Source organism: Gallinula chloropus, assembly GCF_964237585.1.
Source record: "Gallinula chloropus genome assembly, chromosome: 17".
NCBI classification, from domain to species: Eukaryota; Metazoa; Chordata; class Aves; order Gruiformes; family Rallidae; genus Gallinula; species Gallinula chloropus.
This window is the reverse complement of record NC_140102.1, coordinates 3,202,386-3,217,605: the sequence shown is the minus strand read 5'-3', so window position 1 is coordinate 3,217,605 and position 15,220 is coordinate 3,202,386. Positions and strand designations below refer to the sequence as shown.

At 41.0% G+C, this 15,220-nt stretch overlaps 1 protein-coding gene across 2 annotated transcripts in view; it reads left to right on the top strand.

Moving 5' to 3' along the window:
- TMEM132C (transmembrane protein 132C) overlaps positions 1 to 15,220 on the top strand; it is a gene marked incomplete at both ends in the record, with an annotated part of 208,518 nt that overhangs the window by 176,298 nt on the left and 17,000 nt on the right. For both annotated transcript variants that reach the window (XM_084272086.1, XM_084272087.1), the window contains one exon: positions 5,018 to 5,161. In XM_084272086.1, the coding sequence (XP_084128212.1) occupies positions 5,018 to 5,161 (144 nt within the window). The remainder of the gene's footprint in view (positions 1 to 5,017; positions 5,162 to 15,220) is intronic.

Below are 15,220 nucleotides of genomic sequence, written 5' to 3'. Positions count from 1 at the left end.
TCCTGCAGAGTCAACCACAGTGTTACCTAACTTCAGATGACCACATGTGAGCTCACACTTCTCATCTCTGGCTGGCATACATTAGCCATGAACGAAAGTTTACTCCGAGTTGTAACATCAGCTCCAAGCAGGAAAGCTCAGAGACTTCCTGTAGAGTGGTGATACTTGCATCAAATTCTATAGAATGGTCTTACTGAATGCAGATATAATGTAGTGTCTGACTCCCTGCCTGACTCGGATCTCACCAGGTCTCTTTGAAATGCCAATTAATTCTTTTCCTGATCTACTCGAATCTACTATCAAGATTTGTAACTGTGGTAACTCAATAAAGGCACACGCAGAGGAGTTCCAAAGCTCCAGGCTGACATAACTCACCAGCTCTTAACTAAATCTTCTTTTTTCCTTTCTTTTTTAAATCAAGAATGCAGGGAAATTAATGGGAATACCCCTTGGTCCTCCCTTGCCCTAACTACTTGCACTCATGTCACAACTTATCAAGTGCTTAGCTATAAATAAGTGTGAAAGCCACCCAGCCCTCTTACTTTCTTCATCTGGGGAAGGAGGATGAGGAGTAGAAGTTGTTTGTGCGATGAAGAATTCATGCCAGAGTTGCTGCATGCATATGCCAGCAGAGAAGCTTTTCTTTGTTGTAAGTATCAGGTTATGATCTTAGGGCTTCAGTTCTGAAAGATGCTGAAGGTTTGTGTAGAGGTGGTAGAATTCTGTGTCCTTGATGTGGAGTGTGATGGTTCAGGCCCTTTGGAAAAGGTTGGGGTTTTGAGCATGCAAATGTAGTGACCTGTACACAAGATACTGCCTGGGCTGGGGAAGAGTAGATGTATTGTTGGTGGATAATGAAAATGCTGTGTTGAGTAAAGGCATTTACTCTCTTCCATTTATGAGAGCCAGACTCACAAATGGAAGCTGGAACTTTTCTTATGCACACAATTCAGTGGTTTACTTTTGAAAATCTCCTTTGATTAGATAGGGCCTTATGTCTAGCTGCTGGGGTCTTCCTCTAGCTGTTAGAGGAATGAGAAAAAAAGAAAAGAACCATCCTAACCAGGAAACCAACTCTCCCTGCAGTACCAGTCAGCTGTTGGGATTTGATCACTGTGCTGCACAGATGGTTTGAGGAGTCCAAAGAAGTTCAGAGCTCAAATCTCCCTTCTGTGTCAATGGGAATTATGGTTCTCAGTCCTCATGAACCTACAAAATCTGCCTAGTTTCTCAGCAGTGCTATGCACAGTAATTTTGGGGGGATCATGTAAGAAAGGAGTGGTTCCTCTTTTGGGGAGGGAGGATTTGGCTCTTGAAACACTACCCCACTTCTGGAGCCTGTTGGTAAAATGCATTGTTTGGGTACCAGACTGTTTGTTCTATGAACACTCTGGTGTTTCTCCACCAGTGATGGCTTCAGACTCAGATCAAATTTATAGGTTTGGGCAGGGGTGGGGAAAATTCCACCATGATGATGACAGTGCTATCTGTGTTTTCCACTTTGACTATGGAAATGACAACCTTGCTTTTTTAGTTTGTAATACACTTACAGAAGCTTCTTTCCAACATAGATATTGATGTTTATTTATAACTCCTCTTTCTGTTTTTTCAATTTACTTTCCCTTCATTTCCCCACTTTTGAATTTAATAGGAACAAGTCCAAACATTGGTAGCAGATACTTTCACAAAATAAATTTTCTTTTAAAACTTCAGTTGATGCCTTCACAGAAAGTAGATTAGTTCTTTGGGGGATTTAAAAAATTTAAGAATGTGGATATGGCCAAGATACTGTGATTTTTTTTTTTGAAAAGCACCTACTTTTAAAATGAGTTCTTAGTGTCTGTAAAGGTTTCCTAGTAATCTTATTTGCATACTCCCAAATTAGCTTGCAAACAGAATAGTACATTGAAAAATAAAGCATAAAAATCACCACCTATACCAGGGATTGTATTTCTGTTCTGATGTAAGAACAATTTTTTTCCTAATGTTTGATATAGCCTAAAAGACTCAACTACTATTCCTGCTGATCAGTGGATCGTCAAGGAAATTACAGGAGGTGGCAGAATGCAAGGGGAGCAGGTTTGGGTGCTGAGGTAGAGCCCCCTTATCTGTGGTGCACGCTCAGAGTGCTCAGCAATGCAGGGCAGACAGAGTTGTATTAAAGCTCCTTTTAATTTTATGAGTTTCAGTTCAGCTTTTGATGAGTCTTGGACTATGGATTCTTTCATACATTATTTAGAGTTTTCTGCCTAACAGCTTGCGTATGGGTGCAGACAATGGGTCAATTCTCTGTTACATTAAAGCCTTTGGCTTTATTGCAGCAATATAAAGGGAATGCAGAGGAGGCAGAAGTTGTGCCATAAGGCTATTCAATGCATGGGGACATGGGACACACATTTTTCTCTTTTAGTTTGAAACAGAAATACTATAGAACCAAGACTTGGTTCTTTGGGGTTTTGGTTTGGGTTTTTTTTTTTAAATACCACAGTTGAATAGCATAAAGCACTTACAGACTAAGAGAAGTGACAGCTTTTAACATAGCTTGCAATATATTAATTGCTTATACTTCATTATTATTTAATCTGTATGGTACCAATGAATTATGACTGCTTTCAGTGGAGACGAAATACGAAGGCTTCCATCTCTGCTCAAAGCCATAGCTAGGTAGCCACCAATTGTTTCCTAATCCTGAGGATGGCTACTGATTGTAGCAGTACTAGCTACAAAGCCATTAGATAACATCTATAATATGTTTTCATCTCCTTTGTACACATATGAATTTGAAATTCCTGAAGTTCATATTGGGACACAGAGAAGGGATGTAAAATTTCAGTAGCCCTTTATCATGACAAGCGATGACTTTTACAATATTTGGGGCAGATGCATCTCTGAAGTAATTAACAAAATAAATTCTTTCAGATGCACACTACTTCCTTTAATGAAGCCATTAGAAAAGGGCAGAAGATTGAGGTTTCTAATGGCTAATAATGTGCCAGTAGCCAAATTTTCTCTTCTCTCTAGAAAGGTCTTGGGAAATTTGAAAAGGTTTTTTAACCTTTATAATAATGGCTTTATATCAAAGCCACTTAGAATTCAGTTACATGGATGATGACCTATTGGAAGGAGAGAAGCAGGAGTGACAGATTATTACTTAGCAATTGGTACATCAGTTCTGCACTATGTGGTGTAGAAAGCAGGAATATCAGCCACATTTGCCTGTTTTTACAGTGAGGAAGGATCTTATTTTTTGGGATGGATGAAACAGAATAGGGTTATTTTAAATGCAAGATAAATAGATGATGGTGTTATCATTTGGGTTTGAAAAAACAGAGACCACTAAGACACACAGCAGGGCAGGGAAACCACAAGAGCTCATCTGCTCCCTTTCCTTTTCTACCTGACTCAAAGGAGCTGTGTTCTTTCTGAATACTCTATAACTTGTTCTTCAAAGGTCTCTCAGGCTAGACTGTGCATTTTCTTCTGCCCCTGAAGAATTCTTTATCATTAATTTTATAATAAAGATGGCCTTTATGTCAGACAAATCTTCCTTGTTGCAGCTTGAACCCATTACTTTGGGCTCTGTCCATGAACATGGAAATAGTTTATTCTTACTCATTTTTTGAAGACTTTCATGTATATGGAAACAGTAATAATCTTTCACCATAATCTCCTCTAGGCTAAACAATCCCAATTCTTTCAGTTCTCATTTGCTAGTCTTTTATTTCTTCTCCTTGTTTTTTTTTTTTCATTTCTTTTCACTTCAAGCCTTTCTTTGCAGTGTAGCTCTGGAGACCAGACATAGCCCTTCAGCTGAGGCCTTGCTATTGCTGGGTGAGGTGGGAATACCTCACATCTTACAGGTGATACTCCTATTGATACACCTTACTGTGAGAGAGTCCTTTGGGCTGGCTGGTTCTGTTTTTTCACCACAGCTCATACAGTTAGTTACTGACTTACATTCAGGTTGTGATCTACTGTAGTCCCCAAATGCTTTTCTGGGACAGCTTTTCTGTCCTGTGTTTATAGGATTAGTTGTTCCTACAGAAAAGAAACAACTTCCATTTAACTTTATTGAATCCCATTTTTGTCAACCCTGGCTCCATTACTGGGTTTAATCCTGTCCTGTAGTCTTCTCCTGGTGCTGTGGTGCTCAGAGCTTAGCTGCAGCAGTGGCTGGCGGTGCAGCAAACATGATTTATCATGATGCTACTGGCAGTCTTGCCATCACCCTGGGTAATGCCAGGGCAGACTAAGCAGCTGGTTTTGTCCTGATGATATGTGAGGGATCAGGAGCACAGGATCCTCATGCAGGTCAGAGTGCTTGTGGTCTTGTCTGCTGGGCTTCCCTCTTCCTTTTTTCTTAATATTTGAGGTTCAAGAGTTAAAAGAGTTAGTTTAGTCCATTGTGCATTGAAAGGCTTTCATATGCCATGACCCAAGTTCAAACTTCAGATTTCCTTGTTATTTTCCCTGCAGTTAACAGCATCACTAACTCCTTCTGGATTCCTTACATTGCTCCATTGGCCATATCAAAGGAAATTAAATAATCTTGAAACAGTTCCAGATACAAAGTTCACAGAGAGGTCCTGTCTTTGCAATGGGCTTAGACTCAGACAGCAATATTTTTACTTTAAAGGCTTTTGCATCCTGTCCCAAACATTGCCAATCAAATCCAGGTTAGTAAAAACTGGACTCATGTTTTGGAAGGTAAATATTGGGAAAAGCCTCCTACTTAAAAAAACAGAAGCTACCTGGGATGTGTGTGTGCCTGCCTGGACTGAATTTAGCTGCAGTGGCTCTGCTCACTATTCAGCAGTGTGAGATGCAGCTGACTGGTTATTTAGCAGGTAAAAGATAACTGGGGTTTCACTACATTTTACCAAGTTGCACATATAAAATGAGATTAGCTCATTAGCCACTGAGAACCAGTGCATCCTCCTTGAGTGTAGTGCAGTTGAAGAGCTGATGCTTCCCGTTAGCTCTCTCTGAACAGCCCTGTGCTTTGTTTTGTGTACAGGACACGGAGATTCTGAACACTGCAATTCTCACAGGAAAAACGGTCGCAGTGCCCATCAAAGTGGTCTCCATTGAGGAGAACAGTGCTGTGACAGACATCTCTGAATCAGTGGAGTGCAAATCCTCGGATGAAAACGTCATTAAAGTAAGTTCACCCCATGTGTTGGCTTCTGAAATGTCATGTCTTTTTTTTTATACACAAAAGGATAATAGTCTGGGAACAACCACTAAACCAGCTCCTGCAAAGTAGTTATGCTGCTGTTTCAAAATCACAAGGGGAGGGATTTTTAAGAAAAGAGAGAGTTGAGTGCTACACTGCAGCTACCACACAGTTTCAGTAGAATTTCACTGTTTAATTTTTATTTGTGTCCTAATTCTAAAATGTCTCAGTGATGTTGCCTCATGTCCTCTGTACACCGAGTTCATTCACTGCAAAACCAGCTCTGCTCTTAGCACTGCCTCTACAGGTGTTCTTATTACCTTTCCAGCTGTGATTATCACCTCCACAGCTGCATCAGTGGAGCGCATTGGATGAGTGTTCCCCAGCAACTGCAGTGCAAAGGCATCCTGGTTGTCTTCATATTCTGCTGAGACCTGTTTTGAATTGACAACTTGGTTCTGCACAGAAGTGACTAGAAAGCATTTCCATGACCTGCCCATCAATTTACCACCAGCAGCTTAATATTGCATAGTAACAAACACCAGAGGAGTAGTATTGTCTTAAGGACAGGCAGCTATTTCCACTATGAGTATGTAGTGAAAGGAAATTGAGTTGTGCAGGGGGTCAGAACAAAGCCTGTGCTCTGCATGGATCCTGTTGCACTTTCCACACAGGACGTTCATGGTGCACGATCTTTAAGGAAGGGTGAATTTGCCCTTGGTTTACAAGCTCTTTTGATAAGAGATTTTACTAAATCACGTGGTTTTTACATCACACAGCACAGTAAGCTTTACATCACATGCCACAGTAAGCTTTTTTGCATCATATAGAACAGAAACTCTTCACAAATGATATGTTATCAGCTCTCTTGGATCTATAGTATGATTATAGTAATGCCACAGCTTTAGGTATTACAGTCAGTTCAGCCTGCAGGTTCATAGAAAGCAATAAATGTCCTGTGAACTTGCAAGATCCACCAGTTTGCTGCACTATTGTAGAATTTATGTAGAAGCATTTATTATACCAGTAACAAGCAGGTAGGAAAAATAGTCACACTTTGAACTAATGAAGCCATTATAAAAGACTTTTACAGGAAGCTTTTTGCTTTCAGTGGATCCTTCAGAGCCAAACCAATCTCCAAGTTTGCTGGAGCCTGAAGTGCTCCCATATTTCAGATGTTTTACAGAGTTTTTAATCTCAAAGTATTCCTGCTAACCTTTTTCCTAAGGTATTCACCTAACTACAAATCAAAGTAATTGCTAGAATTTAATTCAGGGATCATCCTGATTGTAACCTTATTGGAAAATACATACCTGAGTAAGAAAAAATACAAGATAGTTTTGAAAATTTTTAAAATAAATTCAGAAAAGGACTACTATGATTATCCAGATTAGCCATCTTGTTTAAGCAGTTTATAAAATGTCACCAAATAATTTCACCCCATGGAGATTTCATCATTCCAGCAGTGAAGATGACCAGCGTTTCCAGTTCTTCCACTCAGAGGAAGACCAAGGGAAAGGGAAAAAAAAAAAGAATGAGTGATGGGCATTTGTTATACAGCACCAGATGATGCCCAGAAAATAACAGTACAATGATTTCCCAAATAAAAATCCCCCTGCACATTTTTTTTATACTTTTGGAAGCATATGACTCAAAAAGAAATGAAATTCCCAAATCTTACCCAAAAAACCCCCAGTGTTCTTGCAGTAATTGCAGTACAGCCTGAACTACTGCAGCTCTCCAATAATTTGTTTGGAAAGAATGCTTTCCTGAAGCACTATGGCCTTTGATTAGCACTTGGGACCCTGCTGTGCTCTTCTCTTATTTTCTACAGAAATAATTTATCTCCACTAAAAGGGTTCCTTAAAATGGAGCCTGTTTGCACTATCAGAATGTTTTTAAGTGGCTTCTAGAAGCCTCCCTATCTAACCACTGTGAAGTTGAAGTGAAACAAATGACTGGAGGCTAACACACAGTGTTTATTGGAATCGACTAGAGGAATTCTTCAGGTGTAATTCCTTTCTCTTCAGAAATGTTTTGAAATTGCTCAGATGAATAGAGGAACTATCTTCTGTGTATTTAGAAATATATATGCAGAGTCTCAAGAGGAATGCATCTGTGACATGAGTGCTAACTGCTCTGCAACATACAGCTAGTTAAAAAAGAGTTCAGTGAAATACTTTGAACAAAAAGGGTTGATCATCTAATCATAAAGGGAAAAGGGTTTCTCTCTTTATTTCTGGTGGGGTTTTTTTTTCATCTAGAATGTTGCAATTTCCAGGATGTTTCTTTCCATGGGGAAATCAACTTTGGGTTCAAGTCAAACTGACGTGTTCATATCGGTTTTGATTTGGAAAAGCACTCAGAAAGCTTCACATGGAGCACAAAGACCTTTCATCCTTCATTCATTTTGAAATTACCCATCAAGCTTTTATGTTAAATTCTCTGAATATATTGTTTTCCTCTGTAAAATACTGGTTTGGGTACCTTGCCTGGACTAACTTTGCTGTTTAAAAAGAAAGGTTCAGTCATCATAAATTCTATCTGTTGGGAAGAGCTCATGGTATGTTGAAGAAGAACATGGGCATGTCTGACAGACATGACAGACCAGTTCATGTTCCCAAGCATCCCTGTCACAGCAGAATCAAAATATATTTACAGATGTGAAAGCCCATAGAAGAATTTCAACCACAAAATAAGAAAAAAGAGGATCTCTTGATGAGAGCTATTTAATAGACATAATATCATTTAGAGGTTCACACAGATTATTTTTGTTCAATTTTGATTCTGTGGAATTTCTGCTAACTATAGAATCAAGCAAACATATAGAGTTGGTCCAGAATTTGAAGGTGATTGGTTCCTATTAGCACTTGGCTTGTATTATTTAGTCATCAAATAAGTAAGTGTCCAATCTTATGGTTCATGTAAAGAGCCTAAAGGTAATGTTTCTAAATTTGAATGGCCAGCAGATAGAAGATTTTATATGTTAATTTTTACAGTGCCCCCAGTTTGGCTGCAATTACCTTATTCTCAGTCACAGAGCCCAGGGAAATCTAAACCTCAGACATATCTGCAGGTAACAGGTAAAAAGCTTCCCCAGTGAGAAGTGTGGTCTCTGGGCAGCTCAGTGCACAGTGCGTGTCCTGTCTTAATCTGCTGACTACTCCTTTTGCTTTTTTATTGTCTCATAGTTTGGACTCTTTACTTCCAAATTTACAGTTGATTTCATGAACTTTAAAAGTCTTCAAATGCTCTAGACCTTCACACAATGGTCCAACCTTTTAAAAGTGGACAGAAAATTTATTATGGCTCTAAAATTCAAGCAATGGGCAAATTTTCCTTTTGCTAAGCTGGAATTTACCAATAGGATACATATATCTGGATCTATTAATAGGAATTGCAGAGGCATGTGTAGGCTCCTTTTCGTCTCCTGGAAATTCAAGCAGAACGTGGCTGCTTTTGCTGGTGCTTTTTGCTCAAGAGCAAATACTGCTCCTGATTCCTGGGTCACTTGGTTGCTAGAACAGATGTAGTTTTGTGCTGTGAAGATCAGCAGAGTTTCAGGAGACTTACAATACCTCGTGACATCTCCAGATTGATACCTCTTTACAGTGCTTACAAACTTTGTATGTTTTTGCCATGAAAATAACCTGAGTTCAGCAATGCTTCAGTGCTACATGTGTTTCAGAAGCTGCTGTAAACACTGAGGGTTTGTATTTCATCCTTGGACTAATTTTTATCCCAGTTACACAAGGGGATGCTGTATACATGGTATTATATTCTTATCCTATTGTTGTTATTTATAATTGGTAAATTAAAAGCTGAATACTAGTATCAGTGTATTAGCCTTGAGCAACAGCCATAAGCTAAAGACCTTATTTACTAGTTTCTTTTCATTTTTAAATGGCATTATCAGCTTTGAGATGGATTCAGATCAAAACATGGATTCAGATAATAATAATCAACAAATGCAGTGTCAGTGGGCATCCCTGGACACAGAAACACAGATCTTAGTGTGTAGGGATGTCCTGTGAGATGTCCCTTGGTAGCTGTTAATGAACAGAGGGCTCTTGGTTTCACTGGGACTGATGGCCCGAGGGAGCCATTAACTGCAGGTAAAGGGCACTGCAAGAATGTTAGGAATTTCTGTTAGAAGCTAAAATCCAGGACAGAGTCACAGCTGTCCCTCTCTTATGACAGGAACTTGAAACAAAATCCCAGATCAAAGCAACACTGAACTGCTGGGGGCTGAAAATCTGCCTGGGGGGCAGAGGGGGCCTGTGGTTGAACTCTAGCTTAATGGCTGGAAGACTGGTACTACTGCTGGTATCTACACTTTCAAAGCAATAGTGATAGGACTTACAGACACCTGTCGAGGTTACAGATCTTGTTTAAAGGCCCAGGAATCATTCCCATACATGAGTAGCTTTGCTGTGAATACTGCTTACATCAGGGAACATACTCATATAAAATAAGTCACTTAGGATTCCTAAATGATTCAGGCATTTTCCCATTCGTGGTGGAAACAGTTCATGAAATGGAATTAATTCTTACTAAATAGATGCACACTCATGATGAAATGTCTGCTGATCATTTGTGAATCTATTCAGATTAAAGGTCAGTCTGGATGCTGTGTGACACATGATGTAGGAAAGTCTCAGTTTACTTATACAAAGGCTGACAGATGGACTTTTTCTTATGAGATAAATAAGTATTTGTGTACTAATTATAGTAATTTATTTTTAAAATTGAGTATCTAGAACTGTATCACAAGTCCCTATTTACTAAGGAAACATTATCAGCACTTCATTACTTAGGTGATACTTTGCTATTGTCTTAACATACCCAATCTTACACAAATAGCTATCCCTCATCCTCTTCAGTTATTTAACAACAAGGAAATGTCTCTGTTCTTCCTTACTTTCCAGTCTTCACAAAACTTAAGATGTGTTTTAAAACTAGATACAGAAGCTCTGTTGTCCCTTTGATGGGCAGAGCAACAACTCATTAGCTGCATCCATAGGCATTTTCATTGGAAGTTGAGTTGTGCATTGTCCTGCCAGTAGATTGAAGGCAGTTCCAAGCTGTGTGGCTGAGCTACAGGCAGCTATTAAGGATTGAACTCTTAAGCCTCAGTTCTGCACTCATTAAAGTCATCAGGAAAGCTCAACCCTGAAATTTAATTGTATGGGGACAGTCCCTCAGGCTGTAATGTTTTGTCATCGTACCATGGCTATTTCCATGTAAGATTCTGTATCTGTGGATGCCTTTTCATCATATTATTTAGGTACTAAATAGGCAGATACTTTGTCTTGTATCAGTGGCCATGTATTGGCACAACATGATCACTTGCTGAGTATGAAGGCTGGATGCCTGACTTTGTAATTCAAAAGCAGGCTTCTGCCAGCAAAGGAAATAATCTTTCCCTTTATTTGCATTAGTACTCCCTAGAAAAGTGTGATTATCCATGGTAAGTGAGGCTGATGTGCCATTAGTGAGAGCAGAGGCCCCTGCACTGTACATATATTGACCTGAACAGGGGTCAGCTTCTCCCCACAGCTGATGGGCTGACTGGGGATAATGTCCTGCAGGAACACTGGCTTCTGCTACCTTGTCCACTTAATGCAAGGGCTCAGCATTGGAGCTCCATTGGAGCTTTTCAGACATGCAACCAGGAGAGAGTAAAACAGGCACCCAGGGAGCGGTCAGATGGGGACAGGTAATGACAGAAACATTGGTGTGATGGAAGGGTGTGAAGTGTTAAATTAAGGAAAGTGTGAGAATACATTGGTCTGTCAAAACCTGTATGAAGATGAATGGGAATCAGGGAGTGACTGTCCTTACCTGGTGCAAGGATATGGAAATGCTTGACATTGTTAAGGAAGGACCTAAAATATCTAGTGTGTGGCTCTCCACAGGGGTAATTAAAGATCTGGTCCTTTTCCTATTGAAACAGAAGTTTTACATGATGAGCATTGCAGAACCAGAATCAGTGCTTCTGGCCCTAAACACAGCTTGGAGATAATTGTCCTTGGTTCAGTGAAACATTATTACAGGTACTGCCAAAATGCAAAAATGAGGAATCTCTTAAGTATCTGTCAGCAGAAAGCTAAGTCTGCCTTAAACAAAGCTTCCCATAGCATCTAAGGTTTTCTTCCACATGCTTTCTTACCAGCAGCATCTGGAGGCGGATAATCATAAAATCACAGACTGGTCTGGGTTGGAAGGGACCCCAAGGATCACAGAGCTCCAACCTCCCTGCCACAGGCAGGGCCACCAACCTTCAGGCCTGGAGCTACACAAGGGTGCCCAGGGCCCCATCCAACCTGGCCTTGAACAGCCCCAGGGATGGGGCATCCACCCCCTCTCCAGCACCTCGCCACTCTCTCTGTAAGGAACTTCCCCCTAACATCCAGTTTAAACTTTCCTCCCCTCAGCTTCATTCCATCCCCCTTATCCTGCCATTATCTACTCTTTTAAAAAGTTGATTCTCCTCCTGTTTCTCTGCTCCCTTCAGGGACTGGAAGGCTGCAATGAGGTCCCCCACAGCCTTCTCTTCTGCAGGCTGAACAAGCCCAGCTCCCTCAGCCTCTCTTTGTAGGGGAGGTGGTGGGTTGTGATGAAGTGCAATGCAGATGCTGTTTTCAATGGGAGGCAGGGTTTTAGAAGATTTTGTCCCATTAGAAACCCTGGCACGTCACAGGCATGTTACATTTTCCCTTATACCTTTCAACTCCTGCAGGGCAAGCATCCAGGCTTGCATTGCATTTCTGCACCTCAGCATACACATACATTCTTCATATGGGGCTTTATCCCAGAGCCTTCACCACTCAGAGGATTTAGGGCTTCACATTATGTTTTTAGTGTAGGTTATAGGAGAAAATCAAAACAAGGGTCTGACTAGCAAGAGCTGCTTGTTTTCTACCAGCTATTTTGAGCCAAGAACACTAACTTCCAATAAAAAGCTCCTACAGTGAATATAATGCAATTGATTTATCGCTCATTTTTTACTTAGGTCAAATAAAGCTCTATTTGGTGTCTGTTAGCTAGGTGAAGCTGTTGTGGAGCTGAGCATGCTGTATAGTGAGTAGGTGGATAAACTTCTGATTAAAACAAGTCTCATTCCTAACTCAACCCTATAAAAAGAAAGGGAGAAATGAAAAGTCATGCTGGACGGGGTTTCCAGGAGTCCAGTGTGGTCTAATAATAGACAGGGCATATTCTGTGCAGTCACTTCAGTGTCATGCTCTCTTTTGTGGTTTTCTGGCAGTCCTGTGAGATTCAGCGAAAGCATGGAGGGGTCAATCTCAACAACAGCAGCTACTGCCTGTCCTCCTCCACTCCAATATGCAGGCAGCTACTCATGGAGGGTTGTTGCCTCCTTCAGGTACACAGGCAAAATCATGGCAGTACTCTCATTCTAAAAAATAAAGTAGTTGTATAAATTTCTGGAAAGAATCTAGAAAAGTCGGATTCTCAGGCTTGCAAGTCTGCCCTTGGTTACATGCAGAATTTGGAGCTGAAGGCTCGGTCTGTGTGACACCGTGCTAAGAGCCTACACAGCTCTGCTGGGTTTGGGTGCTGAGCTGGTGTCTCTGCACAGGGCTGTAGGGACCACCAGCAGGCCCAGATCCAGGGTGGGATAACTCCCACGCCTGCTGCACACTGCAGATCCCCCCAAGGGCCACACAAATGCCATTTCTCAAGTTTATGCTCAGCAGTTGATGAACTGCAAATAGAGTTCCTGCTCACCATGGCCTAGTGCGGCCTCGAAAGCCCTCAAAAGCAGAAGCTGTGTCTCTTCCTGTGGCCAAATCCAGCAGCCTGTTTCTCTCATGTCTCATCTGATACTATGTGTTCCTGTGATTCCTGTGAAACTGAAATGCTTTAAAAACAGGAAAGAAAGTCACACCATGGAAATTCCATTGTTTTGCTGTTCTGAAGCCCTATGACTTTGTAGGCTTTTCTTCTGGTAAATCTTACCTGTCCTGTTATATTCTGAACAGAATTGCAAACAGAAAGTCCACCTCCTTGCCCTCCTGCCCTCCTCTGTACTTTTCATGTGATTAACTGGGTTCAATATACATCACTGGAGTGGAAAAACAGCAGAGAAGCTTTAGAAACAGGAGCTTTACCACATACTTCTGTCAGATGCATATATGACATATAGGCCAGCAACACATGGAGCCTTCAACAAAGATGTTATATCCTTAATGTATACCACCACTCCCCGAGCAGCCAGCCTCTGGAAATTGAAACCAAAATTGATACAGTCTGAGATACTTAAATTCAGCAATAAAAGTTGTAAATACCTTGCAATTGCATAACATGAGGGCAGCTCATGCCTTGTCATCTCATGCTTTCACCCAGCTCGCTGCTCACGTTAGTGATGTCGGTGTGGAGAACCTGTGCATCCCAAATGAAAAACCAAAGCAGAGTGGCAATAACAGTGCCTCCAGTTCCACAGAAAGTGTTTCAAAATCAACTTCAAAGCTGCAAGATCAAGACCAGGAAAGTAAATGACAGGAATAACATTAGGCTAGTGACAGCTGTAGATAGGATGGGAAGATAAGCAGTTTTCTCCTGAAAACTCCTCAGACCTTTTTGAGTAATATAGTCAGAAGAAATGAAGGTTTGCTTCTCCTTTCCTTTTGTGACAATGGGTGGAATTTACACATCGTGTAATGTGTAGATACACATTAAGTTAGAACATGACAACATTGTGATTTTCTCAAATGTGCAGCTCTAGTAGGTGGAATTAAAAGCCCCGTGTTCACCCTGTGATCCTGCTTTGCCATGCAAGGTATTTGGGGCCATGCTGCATATACAGTCTGGCATATCCCTGCTGAGTGGGAGCCAAACTCTCTGTTCAGTCCCATTTTCAGAAATTAGTTGACTTGAGAGTGCACAAAACAAGACAGATTTTGTTTTACGTGATAGTGCTAGCTGCAGAGAGCTCCTGTGGCTCAGCACAGCTACAGTTCAGCTTCAAAAGCTGGTCATTTGGGAGCAAATAGATGCCCTCCAGTCTCAGCTGGCATTTTGTGCCCCTTTTACTCTCTCAGTTCTGTCGTAGTGAATGATATTCAGCTAGTTAAATGTACTGCTTCTGCTCTGCAAAGCTGCCAGCAAAATCTTTGTAATGAGATTAGATAATGTACAGCCCTTTCCCTAAGAAATGCTCTCTAGCTTTGGGGGGTTCTGCTTAGTTTTGCTAATCTGGCTGCTGATACTGAACATGCAGACCCTTCTCAGCAGAGAGAGTCCAAATTGCTGCTAAAATATGGCCCTGATTTTACAGACTTCTCCTCTTCTTCAGCGCTTGATCCTGATGATATTAATGCAGGTGGCTTTGCCTGAGAACTGGTCACAGGGATTGAAACCATCTTTGGGACGTGGCAGCTGTTTACAAGCACAGAGCAACACCGATGCGCCAGCCACGGTGTTCTAAGCCAGAGAGAATGAGGCTTAAATCAATTATTAAAGTGTATTACCTGCCCTGTGCCCTCATCACAACTGTAATTACTCCTGAATGGGATTAATTATTCCTCAACTGGTTAAAGAAACAATTCTGGGTTATTCTTGCGCATGGTCTGAGAAATCAAGCCTTTCATTTATTGAGATGACAGTCTTACCAGTGTTGAGTCTGCATGACTGTATTTACCTGTATGTTCCCTCTGTGAGGGGAGCTTTTGGCTTCACTTTCCATGTCACTGAGCACAGTTCCAGCTGCAGCCAGTGCAAACGAAGGGTGGCTCTGGCAAGTCAAGTCACTCTAGCAATTAGCAACTCCTGTAATGGATGCTTCCATTTTAAAGGCTGCTCTAACCATGTCACAAAGCTGTAAATATCATCTCAGGGATCAAGGAAGAGCTCAGGTCTCAAGCTTTAATTCTTACCAGACTTAAACAGTTTAACATTAAATGAATAGTGTGGGCTTTGAGACAGCTTCCATTTGCCAGCACTAGGTTATTGATTATTTGGGATCATGCAGCCTGGCATTGAAATCCTCCTTATGGAGCAGGTGCCATCACCTAATGTTCC